General features: G+C 32.0%; 3 protein-coding genes across 5 annotated transcripts; all 3 read right to left on the bottom strand.

Annotated features, from left to right (window-relative positions):
* Window positions 1–539: 539 nt before the first annotated feature.
* On the bottom strand, window positions 540–9,964 carry LOC130656850 (triokinase/FMN cyclase-like). Of its 3 annotated transcripts, none has more exons than XM_057459792.1 (16): window positions 9,734–9,964; window positions 9,309–9,479; window positions 8,458–8,609; window positions 7,773–7,851; window positions 7,599–7,688; window positions 7,041–7,075; window positions 6,600–6,675; window positions 4,154–4,243; window positions 3,821–3,937; window positions 3,524–3,649; window positions 2,779–2,907; window positions 2,035–2,153; window positions 1,860–1,963; window positions 1,748–1,781; window positions 1,525–1,614; window positions 540–1,342 (listed from the first exon to the last, which is right to left on the bottom strand). In XM_057459792.1, the coding sequence occupies exons 1-16, from the start codon at window positions 9,930–9,932 to the stop codon at window positions 1,181–1,183; spliced, it is 1,773 nt and encodes a 590-aa protein (XP_057315775.1). In that variant the 5' UTR covers window positions 9,933–9,964; the 3' UTR covers window positions 540–1,180. The 3 variants fall into 3 exon arrangements, with proteins under 3 accessions (XP_057315775.1, XP_057315774.1, XP_057315776.1); XM_057459791.1 differs by lacking the exon at window positions 9,309–9,479 and adding an exon at window positions 9,092–9,262; XM_057459793.1 differs by having other exon boundaries at window positions 9,309–9,495; window positions 9,734–9,866.
* Window positions 9,965–10,222: 258 nt separating this feature from the next.
* LOC130656851 (Bardet-Biedl syndrome 10 protein homolog) lies at window positions 10,223–12,117 on the bottom strand. The gene has a single exon (XM_057459794.1). It carries the CDS (start codon window positions 11,904–11,906, stop codon window positions 10,245–10,247), a length of 1,662 nt encoding a protein of 553 aa, XP_057315777.1. The 5' UTR covers window positions 11,907–12,117; the 3' UTR covers window positions 10,223–10,244.
* A 155-nt stretch (window positions 12,118–12,272) lies between these two features.
* On the bottom strand, window positions 12,273–23,338 carry LOC130656855 (G protein-coupled receptor 137Ba-like). Its single transcript, XM_057459797.1, has 9 exons — window positions 23,139–23,338; window positions 20,483–20,839; window positions 20,292–20,335; window positions 16,703–16,880; window positions 16,323–16,364; window positions 15,876–16,016; window positions 14,920–15,066; window positions 14,226–14,353; window positions 12,273–14,113 (listed from the first exon to the last, which is right to left on the bottom strand). Exons 2-9 carry the CDS (start codon window positions 20,831–20,833, stop codon window positions 13,864–13,866), a joined length of 1,281 nt encoding a protein of 426 aa, XP_057315780.1. The 5' UTR covers window positions 20,834–20,839; window positions 23,139–23,338; the 3' UTR covers window positions 12,273–13,863.
* Window positions 23,339–23,740: the final 402 nt, after the last annotated feature.

The following is a 23,740-nucleotide window of genomic DNA, read 5'->3' as shown; positions in this document are numbered from 1 at the left end:
GAAAATATATTCTCGTGAAAGTCTTTAAAATTTTCCATTCGCGAAATTTAATCCGCGCAAAAATTATTCTCGCGAAAATTTATTCCATCAAGGTATGTGGTTTGTTTTTTTGATTCAGAGTTGTATAACAGATATAATATTTTATATTTTGTAAAAAGATTGGAGTTGAATCAATTCATTCACTTGAATCACTTTTTTCCTGTTAATAAACAATCTGTTGTTTCTTAATTGTGTGTCCTGGGTACGACATTGCTACGTTTTTCTCAATGCTGGTGCGCTCAATTTTTATTATTCAACTCAAGTTGACCACCCAAAAAAACTGTGGACCAACTGGTGACAACTTCGTCCACAGGGTCTTGTAACCCCTGAGCCGTTATTACGAATATCAACTTTATCAACAAGGCAAAATGCCCTGGGAACGATGTTGATTAAGTGACTAAAATAAGCCCCTATAGTTGAGCCTGTTTCACAATCTTGATGTTGTTCTGATCAATAGAGGTTTCATTATTACCAGAGCTAGAAAAGGGAATCAAAATGTCTCAGAAAGGGTTACTTTACTTGCGTTTACACCACATTAACAACTGTAAATAATTTTGTGTACAAACAAAAAAATAAAGAACAGTTAAACCGAAACTTTTCATTTCTAATTTCATTTGTAAAAAATAAAATAAATGAAAACATGTAACAAATATTTCTAACCCGTTACAAAGTTTTCTACAACTGGATGGTTGATTTAAAACAAAGATCAGTCGAAGAGAAAACATGTTTTGCGAAAGAAAATATTACGGTATTGAAGTTTGTTAATAGACTCTTGAGAAATGTGCAAAAAGCAAAATAAAAAATGCGAATGCGCACATTTTTTATTGAAAATTGCGGAATTGAAGATTGCGAACTAATAGCTATTGCTTGTCTGAAGTTACAAACGAGTAGAAAATGAGAAAAACATTAATTCCGCATTTCTTCCTTCTCTAAAGGTAATTCTCATTTCGCCGACTTATAAATTTTATAATCGTTTTATAAGCGCTTCGCTCAAGTAAAATCTCATTCTAAACACAAAAAAGCTACGCAAAACATTTCGTTTTTTTAAATACACGTATCACAAATACCAATTCTTTTAATAAAAAAGCCATATATATACATAAAAATATGTAAGAAAATTTTGTATAAGTTTTTGTATAAATCACTTCTGTAGTTTCGAGAAAGCTTTGTCGATCGCCTCAAAAACCAACGCCACTGCAACAGCGCCTGGGTCAGGTTGCGTTAGATGCGTATCAGACACGTAACTTGCTCGGCCAGCTTTGGCGTGCATACTTAAAGTAGAATCAGCACCAGCACGTGCAGCCTGAAAAAAAGAGAAAAAAAATGTATAAATACTTGCTAAGTATTTCAAACAAACAATAACCAGGAGAAATATGTTTGAATTGATGTGAATATCCGAATTCAGCTGAAACTTGGTTATGGGCGTGTGCTACATGTAGACATAATATAGAAATTCTACAAACATAATTCTCTGCAAGAGATTACCTTGGCAGCCATCGTAAGCATCTCCTTTACCGAGACTTTTGATTTCAAAGATTCTCCCATCGAGTGTAAGCTCGGGCATAGGGCGTCCAACTAAATTTAAAATTTGGATTAGATATTTAAAACATATTTTCATATAAAACATATTCGTTGTTGAAAACTATCAACAATAACATAATTTACTCAATGTTATGTTTCATTGTAACGGCACCCGAAAAAATCTTACCATTGTTCGGTCACCCTCCTCTGCACCTCCGTACCTATGAGATAAAAACAGAATTTAGAACTTTAATTCTTAAACTATCATAACATTGTACTGAATTATAAAATGCTTGTACTTCTTCATAACTGCTATGCCTTGTTCTAATGCGCTGATGAAATCTTCCATGTTTGTATCACGTGTCAAACGATTTGCTGCAGCGGTAAACAACAAACTGATTAGCTGAAATAAACAATATAAAAATAATATAAAACGTAAACGAACTCAAACAGGATAAGTTATTCCTTCCTTACAGCACCAGATGATCCACCCATGGTTGTCTCTACCTCTTTCGCTATCGACAAAAACAATTCCCTGGGTGAATTAACAGGAAGTTGGAGATGGTTTTCATCGGAAAGCTTCAGGAATACACCTAAAATTATTACGAGAAACTTTTGTGGTCAAAGTAATCTCTGAAAAATCATTGAAGTGGGGAAAGTGAGAGTACTTCAAATGTAATCAAGAAATATCATCGCAATCGTGCTCCTTCAGTACGGGCAGCTTTAATTTTGAATTCTAATCTTGGTTGCTAAGGGCAAAAGTTTGACTTACGTTATAGACCCAAATCCTACCCTTAGCCCTTAGCAATTGAATTGCGTACAAAAATGTCGAATTTTAGGAAGAAGTTGGATGACTAATGGGGACCAGTGGAAAAACTTCTAATGTTCAAATACATTAGCTACGGAAATAAAAAATTAAACATTACTGATTTAAGGTTCCGATGAAGGTCGATCAAAAATTGAATGCTTTTAAAAGTTTCCAAGTATCCTGTTTCAAGTTCCGACTACTCCCGGCTATTTCAGGCTATTCCAAGTTTTCCAGACTCAGTGGTAACCTTGAATGTATGTCTCAATGCTTTCACGACAAAAAAGTATAATGCTTTTACCAGAGTAAATTGAAAAAAATGGGAAATTTAACTTTTTTCGTCTTTATACTTAAACGACAGTTTAAGTATAAAGGCGAAATACACAAACAATAAAAAGCAAGTAATAAGTCACCTTTCGCCCCTCTTGCAAGTGTTGTTCCAGTATCTCCATCTCCTCCAGCTCGATCAAGTTCATTTAGTTTACTCTCATTATCAATCAATGTTGTACACGCTTTCTTCACACAGTGGTACAAAGGAATACCTATAGATAAAAAAGGCTCTGATAACATTGACACAGAAAACACAAATAAAACATTTCCGCACCCTTTAATAAGCTAACCAGTTTCTAAACACAAAAGATCATATAGCTCATGCAACTCTACAAACAGTGAAATCACATTTTCACACATTACATTGTCATCATCACACAATATAACTTGGATGTCATCCAAGATTATAATTAGCATATCACATCATTACTGCATTTTATGCTATGTTTACACATCACATCATCATCACGTTTTATTACACGTGATATTGTTATATCTTGCATTTGCATCGCAGGTCACATTATTAATCATCACATAATTGTTTTTACTAGTTTCTGTGTTCATCCATGATGAAATGCGAAAATTAAAAAAAAAGATCTTATTAACAGTAAACTTCGCAAAAAATCTCATGAAAGTTTTGAAAGATTTACACCAGACACGAAATATTTCTGTTTACTAAATCTTGTGAGTTTGGGTTTGGGGGAAAAGGTTTGATATACCAAATTTCGGAAAATTTCCATACTCATTTTAATTAATTAACCATCCTCATGTTAGTCGCTACCTTATTCAGAGTATTAATTTTACTTCATAAATTGTTAAATCTCATACCTATTCCTTCTGCTTTCTCATCCCACTCTTGATTTGCTTCTTCAGTCTTCTTGCAAGGTATCGTTATATCATTGATGTCGTTTATTAATCCATCGCACTGCCATGCAGGTGCTGAACACGGGGCATCTAAATATTTTAGGCGCATTATTTTGTGGAGGAGAACATACTTTTCGTATTCAAATCGCTATAAGACAAATCACACTACGCTAGAGTGTCTTCGGTGTCCACGGTGATACAATCCTTTGTAGAAAACACATAAGTATTTTTCTGGATAGAAAGGTAGAATAAAAATTGTACCTAGATATTTTATTCTTTCATCATTTAACAGCATGATTGTCAGAGATACACCCGCCATTTCCATCGATGTTACAAACGCGCCGACATAACAACGCTTTACAGCAACTTTCAAAGATGCTAAAGACAGCAAGAACAACATATCTTCAACTTTTACAAGAATAAGATTTTTGTTTAGAACGATGGTCTTTGCAACCAGGAAGACAAGGAACCTCTTAAACTTAACAACAAAACAGTTAAACGCCTTGACTGCTTAGTTAGCTAGGACTTTATAAAACACATACAAACAAATTACTAATAGACAAATTCAGAAAAAAACAACAAAAACGTACGAACCTAAATATTCTAACGCTTCTTTTGCAATGATGGTAAGTTCAAGATTTGACGTTCCTCCAAGATTGTTAACTATCACTGCAACCTCCTTACCTGGATGTGACAAAAGAATGTAACAATAAAATAAATAAAGCATCTCTCAATACCTTTGTATCTTTAACTGCGTGTCAATTCTCAAATTAGTTCACAAGAGTCCGTTAACCTAATATTAGGGAGCTTTCGCAAATTGGTTTTGCGAAGGACTGATCGGAAATTTTTAATAAATCAGGAAATAGTTGATCCGCAAAATTGACCTGCGCCGTCTTTCTTTGTCTGGGACGGTTTACAGACCGCACAACCCGTTGTCCATAGTGGTTAGGATTTTAAAACAAAAAACAGGTTTAAGCTTATATACTCAATCGATCAGGTCCAAATATCAATGTAAACAGCCCGAAATCAAAATAATACTAAAAATATATATAAAAAAGAAACAACGTAATATTTTCTTTGAAAAAAAACGATAAAACGCCGATGAAAGGAAGGGACAATACACGAGTCAAACGGTAAAGCAGTGGAGTGTTGGGATAAATTAGATGAAGAAAAAAGGTAGTATTATATATATCGCCCGAGGTAACATTTTTTAAAAATTCTGTTTGTTTTAATTAATTTTATTGCTTTTTAAGGAAAGATCAGTGCAGTAAAGCAAGAAATGATGATCAACCTTGTTCTCGTGGGAGTGGGAAAAGTGAAGATTTAAAACAAACAACGTAAAAGTCTAACCAAATTTACAGTGCTTTTTATTTTCTGTTGCTTGTTTGGTACAAGTCTGTTGTTTAATTGATAGGACAAGTATAAATGGTCAGTCTTTTCGTTAAAGGGGATCCTGAAAAGCCATAGTTGATAAAATGATGACAACAAATGATTAAAGACATAGATCTGGAGCATATCTTTCAAAACAAGGAAATACCAATCTTCTCAGGAGTAGACAATGTGCCTATAAGAATCGACGTTTAAGAAATTTTCTGTTGGCTCATCGAACTTCAAAATATTTTTAAGTTCAGCCGTTTTCGGTCCGTCTTTTTTAATCTAAAGTCAGTTCAACTATCATCGTCAATTTAAAATTCAAAATACAACTAGTACGAAAAAGTGGGGCTATCTTTTACGAGAAAGTGGGCTATCTTTTATGAAAAAGTGGGTGTCTTTTATGTGTGTTTCTGAAGAAAGGAGATATTCTTCATCATCGATTGTACCTAATTCCAACTCATGTAAAAGCAAATCATCAGTCTTGTTTTGATGATTTGGCATTTAATTTTGCGAAATCATCCGAGGACAGACTGCGAATGGTTGTAACCATGGAAACAAAAACTAGCAGTCCATCCTCGGTTCGTTTGTAAAATTTCCCTATGACTTCGCAGCTGATTGGAATATGGTCTTACATGGATATATACAACAAAAAATGAACATGCGACGTCTGTTTTATTAAATAGCCAAATGATTCTTGATCGTTTCTTTTTGAATTAAATCTCTGTTTTCAGAAATGAAAAATGTGTTCGTAGATGTTCACCAAGCTCCCGCCTCAATTATTTTTGAATACTTTTATAGTAATTGACTTTAAAATAAGGGAAATTAGAAAATTTGAATTATTAAATGATAGGGGTGGAATATCATGACTTATTCGATAGACGGGCACGTACGTATTGTATGTGTCCAGGTAAATTTGAAAAAAATGAGTGTAAATCGATTTTCAAAAAGGAGAAAAAAATCTAAATTTCCCAAGAATTAATTTTCGCGAACCTCACGAATAGTGAGTATCCAATAATTTTCGCGGGAACTAATTTTTGCAAAAGACTCGCGGAAATTAATTTCCTGAGGGCAGCTGTCTGCCATTAACTTGTGTTGGAAGTTTAAAAAAGAAAAAACAGACGTTAGGGGATAAGTCGAGTGTTTTAGTATGTTGTACGATTTTTGAAATGTTTGATTTAAAAATATTTAATTTGATCGGTAAAACATCAGATAAAGAGAGGAACACGTAACGCACCATGTCTACAAAGATACATAAAAATTAGATTGTATCAAAAATATACCCTTTTCCCCAGAAATTTACCCTGCTCCAAAATTTGGGTCCTCTATTTATATACATCCTTAAAAATGTGTCATGCAATTGTATCTTGTATAAATATTGAAGGCTTCTTATGAAAACTTTATCGACGTATGTCATTTTAATGTTCTTTTTGCGTCAACAATGTCTGAAATTCCTAGAATTTCTATTTCTTTTAGAAGACAATAAAGATATTGAAATCATGTAAAAAATCTTTAAAAAAAGATGTTTAAACTATGGGATAGGTTTACCAATCAAGATTCAGTATTGGAATATTTTAATATCCATATTAGAAGCTTTCAGGGCTACAAGAACAAATCCAGGGTGGCATTTAAGATTTCAAACATTAAGAACTAAAATAATAGTAGACACCTTCGATAGATGGTAAAAATTCACTGTTCCATAGATGATCAATCATTTGTTTGACCAACGTTGATGCAGAGCTGATCTAAAATACAATAGAGTGTGGTTCAATAACGATAATAACAATGATAATAATAAACGGTTTATATTTCAGCTATTATATAGTTTTACAAACGGTTCTTCTCCTAAATAGCGTAGTGACGATGTGCATGCATATATTGATAAAATTCAAAATACTTATAAAAACAAAACAAAAAAAAAATCAACTAGAATTATCAGTACGAAAAGTTCGTGGTATATTGGTCAAGAAAGAAAGAAGAAAACAAAACTCTCTAAAATAGATGTAGGATCGTACATGAAATGCTTAAAAAATGGATCGTAACAATACACACAATCACAACATAAATTCATAAAAAATTTCAAATAAAAAGAAATTTGAAAAAAATGTACCTTGACTTGTGCTACACCAGCTTCTCCGTGTATGCCTAAAAAACAATCTCAATAGTTTTTGCTGATGTCAGCAAAGAGCTGCGTAAAATATGTTCTAGTCGAGAAACTTATTTGGTTAATTTTAGAAACTAGTTTCAATTCACCTTCGATCAAACAAAAAGCAAAACAGGTATACTCTCTTCTTTTTAAATAATCCAAATGTAAACAAATCTCTACTCCAAACATAAAATTTTAAAAACTTAAATGATATATAATAGCATCAACGGTATAAATGAAATAAATACTTCCAGAATAAAATTCGCTTAACATGAACTTAACCAGGTAAAAAAAGAAAATTTTTGGGAGTATTTTTTCCTTAAGTACCTAAACAGGGTTTTGGGCGAAGTGCAAAAAATCGATTGTTTATAACAAATAAAGGGTGTACAATATGTAGAGGAAAATATATCTCTTATTAATTTCAGCAGTCATTTTAACCAAGAAGCACATATAAGTTTACGATAAGAGGATCCCTATTTGTATTCTATAATAATTTCAAACACAAAAAAATGTTGTACTAACCTAAACCAAATTCGACAATATCATCAGCTATGCTAAAGTTAGCTGGCTTTCCAGGTATTGAACAGGGTGATAAACTAATGCTTATTGTGCCTGAAAGTGAAATAAAATAAAACCAACAAACAAGAAGAGACTCAAACTGGTAATAATACAATAATTTTTTATTAACAACAATACCCATCTCTGACGTAGCTGTGTCTAAAAATGCAGCAATTTCTGATAAAGACTTCCCTTCTTCTGCCATTGCACCAGCCATCTAAAATAATACATTTCACTGTCTCATGTTCAATATTGCATTATTGAAAAACCCCACAGAAAACCCTGGAATACTTATAACCGAAATCATCCCAAAGCATATAAATATTCAAATGATGTAAGAAACAAAATTTTAGGGATGGATTCCGTGAACGTTCCGAAATAAAAGGAGTTGTGTGGGGCAAATGTTGCTTGTGGAAAAGCTTGCTGCAATGACCCGTATATAAAGTTCTTGATATACTACAATGAAAACTTGCATGGCAACGTTATAAGAGACATTTCAGAGAAATGATCATATATATATAAAAAATCATTTAAAATCGAAATTTCAATACACAGTCAAAAAACATCTGCCATATTCCAGTATGTTGCCAGTAAAATCTAAAAATCTTAATTAATATAGCCACTTGTCATACAAGATATGTTAAAAAAATTGTGGCTTGATACAAAAATGATTATTGTAGCGTTTCCTTGACAATGATAATTGGTCTCATACAGACTAACTTTTTATTTGCATTTTTAATCATCATTAGACAAGTCAAATATGAATCGATAATGTTTCCAGTATATTAAAACATGCAAATAAAAACGAGTTATAGTAACTTACTTTGTGTATAAAGACAGTTCCACATAAACCTCTTCTGCCTGCACTTTTATCTTTACTCGTCAATGCACAATCTTCTCCAACAACAACCATTTCAACATTAATTCCTTGTGACTTCGCTACTTCAGCAGCTTTTCCAAAATTTAAACGGTCACCTAAAGTACAAAAAAATGGTTTCCTAATAAAAGTGTAAATTTTTTTATGTTGTTGACATTGCAGCCATTGCTTAACATTTCTATCATCATATTTAATTGGACACTAGTGAAAAAAGATTCAAATATTTCCCATTTTAAAACCCAAAACTAATTACTGCTAAATACATTTGCCAGACCATCACTGTTGTAAAATTCTTCATCAATACTCGTTAAATACAAATTACAATCAAAACACTTTTATTGGTAACCTGCACATTAGCTTCCCGAATGATGTAGAGATGATGGATCGAGTGGGAATTAAACCAACAACCTTTCATCCATCATCTTTAATGTACTCTGGAAGTTAATGTGCAAGTTAATTTAAGCCAACACATCTCACATATCCACCGTTGTTCCTATAAAACACATGTAACAAACCATATTTACGATTGCCCAAAAAGATTTTGAAAATTTCCAACAAAAACATTTAAGACATAACTGACCTGTGTAGTTTTTAACAATTAGCAAGACTCCAGCACCATTGGAGCAAGTTAAGATTGTATTTAATATAGACGCTGATGAAGGCGATGTAAACACATCACCACAAACTACTGCAGTTAACATTCCTCTTCCTACATAACCAACATGAGCTGGTTCATGACCAGACCCACCACCTATGAAAACATCGATAGTGGTCATCACTGTACTATTAATAATTACCTGTGTAGTTTGTGATTATCAACAGAACACCAGCTGAGTTAGAACAGTATTGGATGGCATGAATAATTGATAATGACGATGGAGCAGCAAAAACATCCCCAACAACACTTGCTGTAAGTAAGCCTTTTCCAACATATCCAATTGCAAATGGCTCGTGTCCACTCCCTCCACCTTTTTGTTGGAAGTACTAATGTAAGCAACTAAGATTTTCAAAGAAAGCTCTTATCGATTTCTATCTTTCAGTCAGGCATCATATCATAGTAAAAAAGCCTGCACAAACAAGTCATGAGGTTTAAATCAACATATTTTCATTTATTAATCCAGAATTAATTTCTCCTAAGAATTTTAATACTCCAGAGAATCCAAAAAAAATATTGACACAACTACATAATGACCACGTATACAGTTTCTTTTTTGTTACATACCGGTGATCAAGACAACTTTGTTTTCTTTCGTAAAAGTTTCAATATCACTTCTGAGTATCACGTTCCAACCTTCCAGAAGCTTTGCATTGGCATGTGATAATACAAACCCTTTTAAACTATCAACAACGCAATTATTAGGTGTATTGACAAGCTTCTTGGAAATGTTTTCTGACGCAAGTTTATCATTTTGTTGCCCCATGTTTTTTACTAAAAAATAATATTATTTATTTAATTTGTTCAAACATAATTGGTGCTAAAAAATTTAATAGCAGAACAATTCAGGGCTTAGAAAGTTATTGCGATTACAGTATGAGATTGTCCACTTATATTCTACAACCTTTTAGCTAATGAAAATATACTTATGTAAAACTCCAGTTTATTGCAGATCACAGTTATAAAAAGTAAGTTTCCTTCACAGAAACACAGATTTCTAGAATGTTTACTATTAATAATTCATATTTAATAAAAACAACAAGTTAAGAAAAAAGGTTATGCACAGAAAGATCAAAACTTAAACATCCTCAATTTCACAATTTTCATTTACTTTACAAATTGGTTTAATTATAGGAACAATTCTATCAATCCGTATGATTTGGGAACATAGCTGCAAAACATTTTTCACAAGTAGCACCTTTGTACTGAATGGTTCATACACCTCAATAGCACTTGCATCAACAAAATCACCAGTTTTGACATTTATGCCAACCAAATTTAATTCGGTAGTCGAAGCACTGTTTATTCTACATGGAAGATAAGGAAGGAATCTTTTCGCTTTATGCTTGCTCAAGTTTTCAAATAATAGTTTAGGGATAGTAAATAAACTTTCTGTTAATATGTGCTGCAATGTCTTATCAAAAGTAGGGTCACGCACTAAAACCTCGGAACAGTAATTTGCTAAAAAAGTTTCAAATACACCACAAGCTGGCATCACAGAGCATGTAGCATGGTCTGAATTAAAACATTGAGACAACATTTTAAACAAGTTATTAATGGTCTGTGAATATTCTCTGCCAATGCCATCTGAATGTGAACATAAAAGAATTTTTAAATTTGGTCGCTTCTTGTTGGTCAATACAGCTGGTCCAAGATGGCAGCATACTTGTTTACCAAGTGTACATGATTTAAAAAAAGAGATCTGACCAATTACATTTTCTTCGAGAAAGAAGATATCATACAAACCGGAAAGAAATGATGTTTCGTACAAAGAACATAAATGTAGTAAATCATCTTTTAACACATGTTCAACATACGCTATTTGATTTGATTGCAACAAAAAACCAAGTTGTTTAGGTAATGATTGCTCAGCAAAAATGATGTTGATTTTCTTATGCTTCAAAACGTTTATCAAGTTTTGGTAGCTTGTCACTGTAGCATCTAGTTGGGCTTGAATCGAACAGTCTTTAGTCAAGTTTAGAAAAATATCATCACCACTTGCACGCGAAAGATCTCCACATAACACAATAAAACAACAATTCTGCCAATCAATACAGGAAGGGACACATTCTCTTTCGATGATGGCGCCAGTAATTACTCTCGAATAATTTAAAGGCAAACCATGGACATTGACACAAACCATTTCAAAGTTATATATCAGATATTCAAGATTTTCAAAAGTAAAACTTAGTATTTTAAAAACGTCTTTTATGATTCCTTTGATAATATTTTTTGTTTGCATGTTATGTTTACTTGCTAACGATGCTTCTAAAACACCATCAAAATAATTCCCATGCAACTCACCAGGATCGAGATTCAACGACTTTAAATGTTTATTCAAAGCAAAATAAATAACATCTAGCGAGAGAAAAGATGCTATTTTTGTAAAAGACATACTCAAACAACTGAGCAAGCTCTGCATATCTCTTGCTTTTGTTGATGAGACATCATTAATGAACTTAGAATGTATTGATTCAATGAGATGTGTTAAAACAAGTGCAAATGTCTTGCATAAATCACCAGTACATCGTGAAAAGCAGTCAATGTTGTTTTTTATTAACGCACCCATGGGATGTTTAATTTCAAGTTGACGTAAGACAGATAAACCACTCTTTGTAACATACGTCTTACCAGTATTGCTTTTTAATAAAATATCTTTTCCATATGGTCCAAATGATGGTTCAAGTACCATTCGTAATTCTTTTAAAAATTTTATGGCTGATTCAATTCCTTCTGCCATTATTTACCTGAAGCATTAACTAGTTAAATACGTTATAACAACATTAGATAAAAACTTTTTCTGTGTTAATGACTGCCCGTTTTAGTAAAAACTTTAATAAATGCATTGATTTCACACGCAATAATACACATAAATAATGGACATTATGCCCATCTCTAAACTTGTTATTATAATACAAAAACCTTTCCCTTAAGCCAAAACAGAAGAAAAGAGTAAAATACACATACATAATGGACATTATGTCGTCTCTAAACTGGTAATTATAATACCGAAACTTTTTCCTTAAGCCGAAACAGAAGGAAAGAGTAACTTTTCCCCTAAGCTTTCCCTTAAGCCGAAACAGAATGAAGGAGTAAAATACTAGGATTAAAGAAAATTTTAAATTTATGAAATATTTTATTTAATATATCAATATTCAGTGAGTTTTACAAGATCGTACTATCAGCAGTAATTGCTTGTCAGTAAAAAAAACATATGACGTAACACACAAAAAACAAAAAGTACCAATCAAAAAAACCTAAAACAAACAATAAAATTTTATATAAACAAAGTAATTGAAAGACGAAAACACATATACATAGCACAATGCACAATATCAAAAATGTTTGCTTCCTGCACTGGATTTACTTAATTGCAAAGAGCATGTTCTAAAATATACTATTCAATTTATACACATACCATTTGGTTAACGTTAATTAGTTTCCTTATAATAAAACTTTGCTTTACAAACTTTGTTATTGTTACATGCAAATTTATTACACAAGGATATAAAAATAACTTGTTTTAAATTAATATAAGCAAAAATGGCCTAAAATTAAAAAAAATCGAACATTTTATCTAAAACAAATATTATTTTAAAAATAGACAATGTTTGGAGACAAAAAGTCAATTTTTTTCATTAATTTTGCCACTGCAACACACTGATCAATAAAAAGACGTCAATTGTCACTCAAATTGTAATATTTCAGAAAGAAGATATACAAATTTTATTTAGAGAGCAAAAGCAAAATTATAACTCTAAAAACAGGATTACTCTTTCTTAATCAAAAAAATAAGTTATATTGTTGCAATCAGTCTCACAAAAATGAATCTACATTTTCATTTTAATTACTGCCCTACACAATTTTTGAATAAGAACAAAAAGTACAAAAATTAGTTTCTATTGCAATGTAATTGTTAGCTTTGAAAGTTCAAAGTGTTTAAAGCAGACTTTCAGTAACCCATGCAAACTCTGTCAATATCCTTATTTAAAGCAAACTATTTGAAGCCTAGTGTTCTTATAAAAAAATTGTGTACTATATTACAAATTGAAATTAAAAGTATATAGATCAAATAACAATTATTGATAAAAAATTGACAGAATAAAGACTTTCTTAAAACATTTTTAAACAAACAAACAAGGTCATCTCATAATTAAAGCTTGTATATCCATATTTTATAATCTAAGCATTATTAAAAACTTTAATTGCCATAACTGTCGTCCAACAATCTGCAGAAAAAATATCACTTAAAAAAACATAGGAAAATATAAGAAAGGTCCTGCTAAAGATGAAAATCTGCAAAATTCCATGATATTATCATAAAAGAAACAAAATCAAGAATTTCTCATAACATAATCAATAACAAAATGATAAAATTTTACTCACTACCATGTAAAACCATGACACATGAATAAGGCAGGTTTCTACTTACACAGAATTGGTCAAATTGGCTGACGCAAAAACAGGATTGCTTTCTACTTTCTTGGATCAACGTCAGTCGATTCGACTACTTTTCTTTAAGTGGAAACCCACCTTATGATCGGTACATTGATATATCTTCTAATTTTTATTTGGTCAAGTTTTTTCACACTATTAACAACATTTTTTTTACACATTGAGCTTGACTGCTTAACTTGTGGTCATTCATAACAATTTTACAATTAAACCTTATTGGACTTAAATTATAGGCAAAAAAATCACTCTACATCCTGTGTAACTGGTCTATATGGGTTGGTGGTGTCTGCTGATGTGGAATATAGTAATGGAGGGGTGGTTCCACGTATATGGTGGGATGCGAAACTTGCCGGTGAGGCTGTGTTACCCATTGGTGGAACAGAGCCATAACAATCAATATTTTTGCGTAAAATACTGTGCTCATTGATACTTTTTCTATTCTTTGGACTGCCATATGATTTTGGACTTCCAAAGGGTGGTATATCAAGTAAGCTAAGAAAAAAACAAAAAAGCGAAACAAAAGTCAATATGCAATAGACATTTTTTCAAGAAGTAAATGTTTAAAGAAAACAGAAAATATATAAAAAAATAATTTTATACGTACCCTCCATAGGAAAAACCAGGTGGTGTATTGTAGGCAATGGATAAATCATCGTCAGAATCGTACCGATTTGGATTATCAAAAAAGAAAGACTTGCTGTGAAAGCTGTCAGATTTGATTGAAGAAGAAGACTAAGAAATAAATAAAATAAACGTTTAAAAACAGTTTTAATTATTTTCTATATCAAAACATTAAATATAAATGGAAACAAAGTAGTCCTTAACATTTAGATTTGTGCTTCGAAGTTGCTATGAAGATATGCATATAATGCTTACATTTTATATTTCAGACTTGACATTTAATGTTATTAGAATAAAGAATTCTATGTAAGAACAGTTCAGTAGGTTGCTTGTTAGATTATTTAAGTTTAAGCTTTAGTTAATGTTTCAAATTTTGCTCAAACCAGTTACTTAGGCTTGACCAAAATCTTAGGCTTGACCCAAATCTTAGGCTCAGCCCTTAGTAACTTAGTTGTTTATAAGATAAGATAAAGCAACCACAAAGCAAATTCAGAAAACAGGAAATGCTTTCTGATATTCTTTTTCTAAACATTCACCGTTATTTTTTCTCCATGGTTACAACGGCAACTAAAAATCCATATAATGCTTATTCAGCTCTTACTGTGTTTCATGTTTATATTATAAACACATACACTGGATTGAAACCTAATTTCAATTACTGGTAACATCAAACTTACAATTCTGCAATCTGGTTGCCTTACACGAAAAAACCAAACAGTAGTAAAAGTTGGAAGCAACTCCCAAATGAAGAGTACAATGCCAAATGAAATAAATGCATAATCTTCTGTTGTATGTTTCACAATGCCATCATATCCAACTTCACCCTAAAAACATAAATTAAAGTCACAGATATGAGCACCAACAATAAATATGTCCCAAAATGCTGCTAAATCGGGGCTTCAAATATTTGTGATGTTCTCTAAGAAAATCGACCATTTCTATTTTGAAAAACAATAAATTTTGTATTTCTAAAAATACAAATTTTGTATTTCTAAAAATACGAAAATCACTTTTTTTAAAAAATAAGAAGTTAGCTGTGTAACTAAAAATATATTTTTAACAGTATATTTTTTCAAAACGCAGTGTTATTTTTAAGTTTTGTACTACCTAGTTTTGACAAAGTATTATGACTTCTGTCCTTCGGAAAGTGGACTAAATATATCTAAATATCTATATTCTAAATATCTTTTCATGAACTCTTTGTACATGTGCTTGTGTGATTGAATACTGTTCAGAAACAGGTTGATGTCAAGTTCATTAGATATATGAATATTTGGAACAAAACACACCGATTTTTAAGTTATAAAGGATCTCATTATTTCAGAAAAAAAACATGACAATATTTATGCTTTAAAGGGACGTTTCTCATCATCTTAGAACAAAACAGGGCGATTTCTTAACTTCAAAGGGATGTTTTCTTGTCTTTTTAGAATGAAATATGGCAATTTTTAAGATTCATAGGGTGGTTTTCTTGTCATCTCCGAACAAAAGAGGGCGATAGCTGAACTTCGAAGCAAGGTTGTGTTGTTATTTTAGATAATTGTATTACTTCATTTCGATCTGACATGACAATTTACTTCCTATATAAAAATGTAAATGATAAGAACAAAAACAGAAAATAAATTTGCGTTACTTGGTCAGATACATTGATCCATCCATAATTAAAGGTGGGCATATGGATGGGTGAAACAGCAAGAATATTGTAGATGGCTCGGGTAATGTATAATAATGCAATTATTCCACACACAGTAATAGCTTGACAAAATGATACACCCTAGAAAAACATAAAATGCTTAGAATCTGCAAATAAGATACGTTGATTAACCATAAATTCACCTATTTTCCACAGTTTCAGGCTTTACCAAGAAAATCTAGTTACAGCTGTATCCAATTTTAATTTCAAGTTATTTAGTTATGCTTTCAGGCATTGTATTAGTCACCTACTCACAATGTTCCGAACTTTGTGTGTGTCAAAGACAGCACACCTGAATCACTATGTGAGTGGACTACTACTTGCCTCTCCTAAAGAATCTGCAGTTCTCAAACTTCATACTGGTATAATTTTTACAAGCATTCATACCTGTCCTTCCAAAAACATCTTTGCGGAATTTACACGGGTCAACTAAAGAAAACAATAATATGTTTGAACCAAACTAGAAACACAAACCCTTGGAAAATACCGGCACAAATAGAACAAATTTTATAGTAGAATAATTAAAGTTTAAACAGGGCATACAGGTTCTAAGAGGTGCTTACTTACTTGGCTTTATTGATTAAGTAACAACATTAACATTTTTTATTTGTGCCACATTAAAAATAAAACATTTAGCCCCTTAAGTGTAATTTTTTTTGTTGTCACATGGCACATTTTTCAGTTATGTTCTACTGCACACCATCTTGTGGTGTTTTTACGGCTGAAATCTTTCTAGAAAAATCTTCCAGCAGTTTTACTATACACACCTTTATAATGCAGTAGCAGAGTACCAATGCTGCACATAAGAAAATGGAGTAATCTAATGAGACTCTTAAAATAACAACAGTTTGGGCATATTTCCTTGAGGGGTTGTAGAGCGAACTTGAAATGTTTGCTGCCAAGAAGAGCACGTTGGAAAGCAGGATGACAACAAATACTTTGATTCTAAAAATAAACATGAGAAACCATTCAGTTTGATCACACATTTGGATCATTACAAGAATTAAAGACTATTTTAAGACTTTATTTTTTTATGTAGCGCGTGGCCTTGTGGTTACGGAGTTCGCTTCGCAATCACAAGGTACGTAGTTCGGTCCACAGCGCGGGCATGTTTAGCAAGTGTCTTTACTACAGCTACGGGTCAACCCATGCCATGTGAGGGAAATTGGGTAGGTAATGCCGGTGTATACTTAATGTATACATTCTGAACCAGGACCCACATTGATAACAGTGTTTCAAACACTGAAGTGGCTATATCCTGTATAAATATTCGGAATAATAATAATAATTGCCAGTTGTCAGTACACGAACTTAAAATATTCGCAAATTTGCTTGCTTTAAATCCAATAAAAATGTTTCAAAGTTTTTGGTCCTAAAAATCTGAAGAGAATGCCCTGTTTAGTAGACTGCAGCTGGCTGGATTTATCAATTTTTAAATTATTGCAACGCGGAATTATATGAGGCGTTGTGTATGTTAATAATAAATGACTTGGGGCCGTTTTTATCAATTTTATAAAATATGTGAATATCAAAATCTGTGTTTTTGTATGTTAATGTTAGAAAGGTTAACAATCAAATCCAACATGTAGGGGCGGGTCCTCCTTCATCATATTTTATTATCAGAAAAGGCCCTGAGAAGCTATGATAACAAATCAAAATTTTTGCACGTTTTAGATCCTTAAAGCTTTATAAGTTTGTCAACTGTTGGTGTGAGTTAAATTGTGGTGCGATTATATGATAAGTTTTATTTTTCAATCATTTATTGTGAAATTTAAAGTTTATACATTTACTGGTGCAAACAAGTCAAGGTTTCTTTTTATTTAACAGAATCTTTCGTGCGTTATTTTTCATTTATTCGTAGTATTAACAACCTTATAAAATTGCACAGAATGAAACAAATCAGACATTGCAAAACTTGGATAGCATAAGTGGTGATATGGGAAGAAAGTAGGGTACACAAAAGATTAATAAAACGGCATGGGAGATTCTATACGTTTATTTTTTTCACACAGTGAAATTGCTTTATATTTCTATTGCCTGACAGTGCCCCTATTATAAGCTCTCTCTAAAACACAATTCTGGAGATTATTTTTTCTTTTGTGTTGCATGTAATTCTAATCTATTTATATCTTCGCAATCACATTGTATTTCACAACCTAGTGCCCAGGAGTTCATTATGAATTTCTGTTAAAAATATTGAAAAATGTAAAATTAAATGTATAGATGATGATTTTATTTTTTTATCTTTGCTACCTTCAAGCAACAGGTGACCATTGAAAATATGAAAAATTAAGTTAAAAATACAATTAATAAGAGACATGCAACTATCACCTCCCTATTGTTGTAATTTATTTTATCATACACACTGTGATCACTGAGATTTAAATGGATAACAAAATTATATAAATATTAGAAAATAATGTTTCGTACATCGCTGTTATGTTGTTTATTATTATTTCGGCAATCGGAGACAAGGAAGTTAAAACTGAGAGAGTCGCTTGTTTAGACACTCGGTTCTCCTGTTTTTGTCTCCAGCATGAAAAAAAAAAAATGAAACAGAACTAAAAAAACAACGGAAAAAGCAACATGTTTATAAAATGATTCCGGTAAGTAAAAATACGCTTAATTTTTTTCTTAACACAATGCGGGTTATAAGAAGAAGCGGGCTATCTGATAGCATCAGGTTTGTAACTCCCTAAAAAAGCTGAGCTGCGGGTTATATACAACGTGCGGCTTTTATAGTGGAAAATACGGTAAAGAAACTTGCAAGTATCAAATACATTTGACCATTGTTCTGATACAAATTCCAATAATAATTTTGTAGTTAACGGATTTCAAAAAATTACATATTTGAAAAAAGAAAAAAAAAACACTTAAAGTTGTACATTTAGCATGCTAGTGCAAGTGATTGGTGGATGAGTGGTAATTTCCTGCTTGTAAAGCAGAGAGTTTCTGGTTTGAACTCTGCGGTTGACATTTTTGCACTTTTTTCATGTTTTTTTATTATTTTATTCTGTCAGCCTGATTATATCCCAGAACTTAGTTTTTTCTCCATTTATGCACACTTTTGTTAGTTTTTTCTCCATTTATGCACTGTGATAATGGTGGTTAAACTTAAATCTGGTCCTATTGAATTTGTGAGCACAGTTGTAGATGAAAAATCTTAATTTTTGTTACCTGACCGCCACCACCACAACAAACACAAACAAAACCAAGGACACGTTTCTACTGAATGTGTGACTAAATAAAGTAGTATTTAAGCAACGTTTTTGGAGAGTCGATTAAAGTAAATTATATTGCCAGTAAAGTTTTTAGTGTGGGAACATCAGAGTTTGACCTAAAATAACTTATGCGTTATTCTGCATTAGTGAAATCAGATGTAACATAAAATAAAAAATTCTCACTAAAGGCAGCTTTTTTCAATTTACTTGATCCGGAGACAAGGTCTCAAAATTGCTAAAAATCATCATAAATGCTTAAATTGGTCACTTTTAGCAACTTAGAGGTAAAATATCTCCAGATTATTTTTTGATGTGAAAACTCTTTTTTTGGATGAACTTAACAATTTTATACTAAAGTCCATTTAAATTTCTAAATTTCTTTTTGATTTTTGCAGGTCTGTCCAGGCTTATTTGCACACTCCTAAACACAATTAAACAATAAGGTGCCAAATGCAAAATAGATGTAAACTATCTTCTAAACTAGTAAAAGCAACTGCATACACCCACGTCTATCAAAAAGGTGTGCTATTGAGAAGTTTAGTAATGCAACATGTCTTAGAATCCGTAAATAATTCATCATACACTTTTTTTACCGCCCATACTTAAACCTATCAATCAGAGGTCAACCTTAAAGAGTTATCCATATACCCAGCTTTGAAGAATATGCTATATGTTATTGTATATATATTTATATTAATTTTTTTAACATAATACAGCCAGACTTTAAGGCACATAATGAGTTACTATGTGTTATACTTCAATAGTTTTGGTTGATTCGCTCAATTTTTTATTCTGTTACATACATCATATCATTACTATATATACCTTGTACACACTAGATTATGATTTTGCTTTTCTCCAGCACAAAAAACCCCATACCCAGCCTTTCAAATTTGTGTCAGTGCCCCAGACATGTTTAATAAGCAGGCAGGCAAATAACATATCACGTTTTCAAAAAAATTTCTGACGTAAACAATTTGAATTAGAAAGGTTAAGACTTAAAAGACTCTAATTAAAAAAAAATTAAATGTGCAAACTTCAAGTATAGGGCCCTCAAAAATAAATCCATTTAAAAATTTAGTTTTTTTAACTATATACCAAAGCATTTGTGGATTATTAAAATAAAATATCTTACTTGACTTTCTTTAATTTTGTTGGCGTGACTACTTTCGCTACAACCTAAATAAAAAAGAGAAATAGCTGAGCATCACTTTAAATTAATTAATATAGCACTAAATGACACTTCTTAAAAAAGTCCAAAAAAAAATTCTTAGTCAAAATTAATTTTATATTATAAAGATAACAGCTCCAGCTATAAAAACTTACCAGTACAAAATAGAACACTAATATGCTTAACATATTATATTGAAGATACACTGGCAACGCAAATAATAACCAATGGCAAAATGGATTTAATGTGTTTGACAACTCACAGTTCTTGAAGTAAAATGCAAATAAGGTTGTACGCAGACCTGCCCATACCAAACAGGTGAACAGAAATAGAGATTGATATGATAAGCGTCTATGTTTGTGATACAAAATAAGAAGTAGTTGCCACATAATTAGAAAGAACAGAAGACCATATAGTATGGTGAATGACACTGTGAGTCCAAGATGAACTTTTACTGGAACACCAGGAGCAAGTGTAATGGTAAGAGGTGGTGGCTTGGTATTCATTTTTGTCTATAAAGAAAAAAAAGTAGATATTTAAAACTCTTACTTTTATCATAGGTTATTTTATAGCTAAGACATAAAAGTCTTAAGCAAAGGTCAAATTGCATTAATGCTTCGTTTAGAGGCTTATTATAAGTTTTAAGGATTATTTACCCAGGATACGCTTTTCAGTTCACACTGGTACTATATCAATAAGGTGTGGCCTCCACTTGACGTAAAAGTGTGTTTATTGCAATGAGTGTAAATACTTTAAACACGATTATATGCCTAGTGAAGACGTGCATTGTGGGACTTATATGCCTGAAAAAGTTAAACATAAAAACAAAAATATTTGATATTGGTGTTTTACAATCAAAGGATGCCTACAGGAAATCATACTGGCAATAAGTTTAAAGAGATTTACACTTACGAAAACATAAAAAAAATCTTTCTTAAAAATCAATATTAATAATCTTTATTTTCCTTAAGATCTTGATACAAAGTGCATTAAACTTTATACATTCCTCGTATCTGGCCGACTCCTGACTTAGTTAAAAAACTATGTAGACATAAATTTTGTCTTACGCAAGAAATCCAGCCAAGCGGTTCTTAACTAATACGGAGGTGAACGCCGACAGAGCATGGATGACGCGTCTGCAAAACTGCACTTACAGGCGGAACAGACAATTTATCATGGATTTAATTGTAGATAATTTCTTCATTTGAGGAAAAAATTGGAAACCATAGCAGGTCAAAATTTTAATTTTCTTTATGCCGCAACTGTTATTCAAACAATTTTAAAGACAAAACCCACGTGTAAATTTTAGGTACCTGACATGTACTTTTTAAAAAGACATTTTATTTATTAGTTTTATTTACAGTACAGTCTGAATGTAATCTACCGCGTACACGCTAATATGACACCTTTGCGTGGAGGACGGCAGTCGTTTGTCTTTTGTTATAATTAAATCCCTTAAGGATTTTGCGAGTTTATATTTGCATGTTAAAAAACAATGCGCTCACGAAAAAATATTGGAGCAATTATATTTTTTGTAATAGCGAGATGCATACTTTTACAATACTTTTTTTATCGCCGCTTTTTGTTTTCAAAGCGATCTAAAAAACTTTTAAAATGCGATCTTAGAAAACATTTCTATCGCCGCTATTCGTTTCTAAACTTTTAAAAAGCGATCTAAAAAAACATTTCGATCACAGCTTTTCGTTTATAAACTTTTAAAATGCGATCTGGAAAAAAATTTCTATCGCCGCTTTTCGTTTATAAACTTTTAAAATGCGATCTAAAAAACGCTTAATTACTGCAATTAAAAATTTCTAAAGAGTTCGCGCAAAATAGATTGCTAAAATTGATCTTGCAACCTATTGTGATTAAACAATCGATTGCGTGGGGTCATTGTTTACCAGCGAGGCAATTATTTTCTTAAAAAAACAAAAGCTATCGCAATGCTATTGTTCTGTGTAACTATTCATGCGAGTTTCACGTTCGTGGTAGATTACATTCAGACTGTACTGTAAACAACGCTGATAAAGATTTTTTTCAATTTGAAAACGAAGCATACTTTTTCTTATTTGCTTGTGATGACCTGAAAAATAAACATTAAATTTATGAAAACGACAGTATAGTCATGCATACTATTTCGGACATGTAGAAAAGGAAGTTAAGATTGAGAAAGTCGCTATACCAGTAGACGCTCAAATGAACTTTCAAACTACATAACAACGGGAGACTGGGAGCTAACTTGTCCCTCTTTCTTTAAGAATGTTGTTCTAGTACTAAGAACTAACTTGTTCCGCGATTTTCCAAAGACATGTAACGAACAAAGGTACCATAAATTCCGAAACAGAAAATACAACAACGTTGACATCAACTACCGTATACCCACTTACTCCTTTAAAAGAAGGTTTTTAAATTTATTCAATTCTCTCAAAAAGAAGAGAGCTTCGTATCAGCATGGCAACTCACTGTACTCATAATATGAGATCATACTTCATATTTCATTGCTTCGAAAAAAATTCAATAATGGTCTGTTAACACGGCACTTGACACCTAACCTACTTTTCAAACCGATTAAAATTCACATTACCATAGCAACAATATGCATTTGCATTGTACCTAAAAATCTCAGACTATAACACATGCAAAAAGGTCTGTTGGCACTGCTCTCAAAATGTAACGCATGTGTACCTTTAACCTTGTGCAACTCTCAAATTAGGCGTAACTTGCAATTTATTTATAAAAGGAAATGTAAGTACAAAGTTGCAAACAACCTTCTAAATTGATTATATCGCTATGGCAACAGCTAATACTCACATTGTGCTTTTTTGAAAAATACAAACAACTGTCGATTACGGCCGGTTAAACGTCCCTTCAACTATATAAAGCAGCACATGATCTCTTTTCACTCGAGTTGCCATCGTAGAAAATTCTAATCTGTAGCTAGTCACATATCACATCATGAATCAAAACGATTCTTTGGGTTTGCTTCAGCTAAGCGAAGGTAACAAAGGCAAGATGAAAAAAAAATTTTGTTTTTTACTAACTGATGAGAATACCTAAACCAAGGTATGGCCCACTATCACAAGGAGTTATTGATTAGTCTGTGCACTTGGACAGGGCCAAAAAATCTGATGATGGTAGAAATCAACTGACGATCTCATTATTCAGTTAGTTTTAAATATTCAATGAACCAAAGAGCCCACTGTAACACTATGTTCGCTAGTAACAGAACAATTGGTTTAAAAATATGCTAGAGAACTAGAGATTGTGTTGCAACCAAATTACAATTCAACAACATGGATTGTTCAACACACAATATGGAAAACGAGTAGGAATAACAAACTGACTTCTACAAGAACTTCTTTCGCAGCAACACACTTATCAGGGAGGGAAAAAGAAGCTCTGGAAACGAGATT

This window comes from Hydractinia symbiolongicarpus, chromosome 9 (genome assembly GCF_029227915.1).
Source record: "Hydractinia symbiolongicarpus strain clone_291-10 chromosome 9, HSymV2.1, whole genome shotgun sequence".
Classification (NCBI taxonomy): domain Eukaryota; kingdom Metazoa; phylum Cnidaria; class Hydrozoa; order Anthoathecata; family Hydractiniidae; genus Hydractinia; species Hydractinia symbiolongicarpus.
Note: the sequence above shows the minus strand (reverse complement) of the source record. Positions and strands in the feature narration are given on the sequence as shown.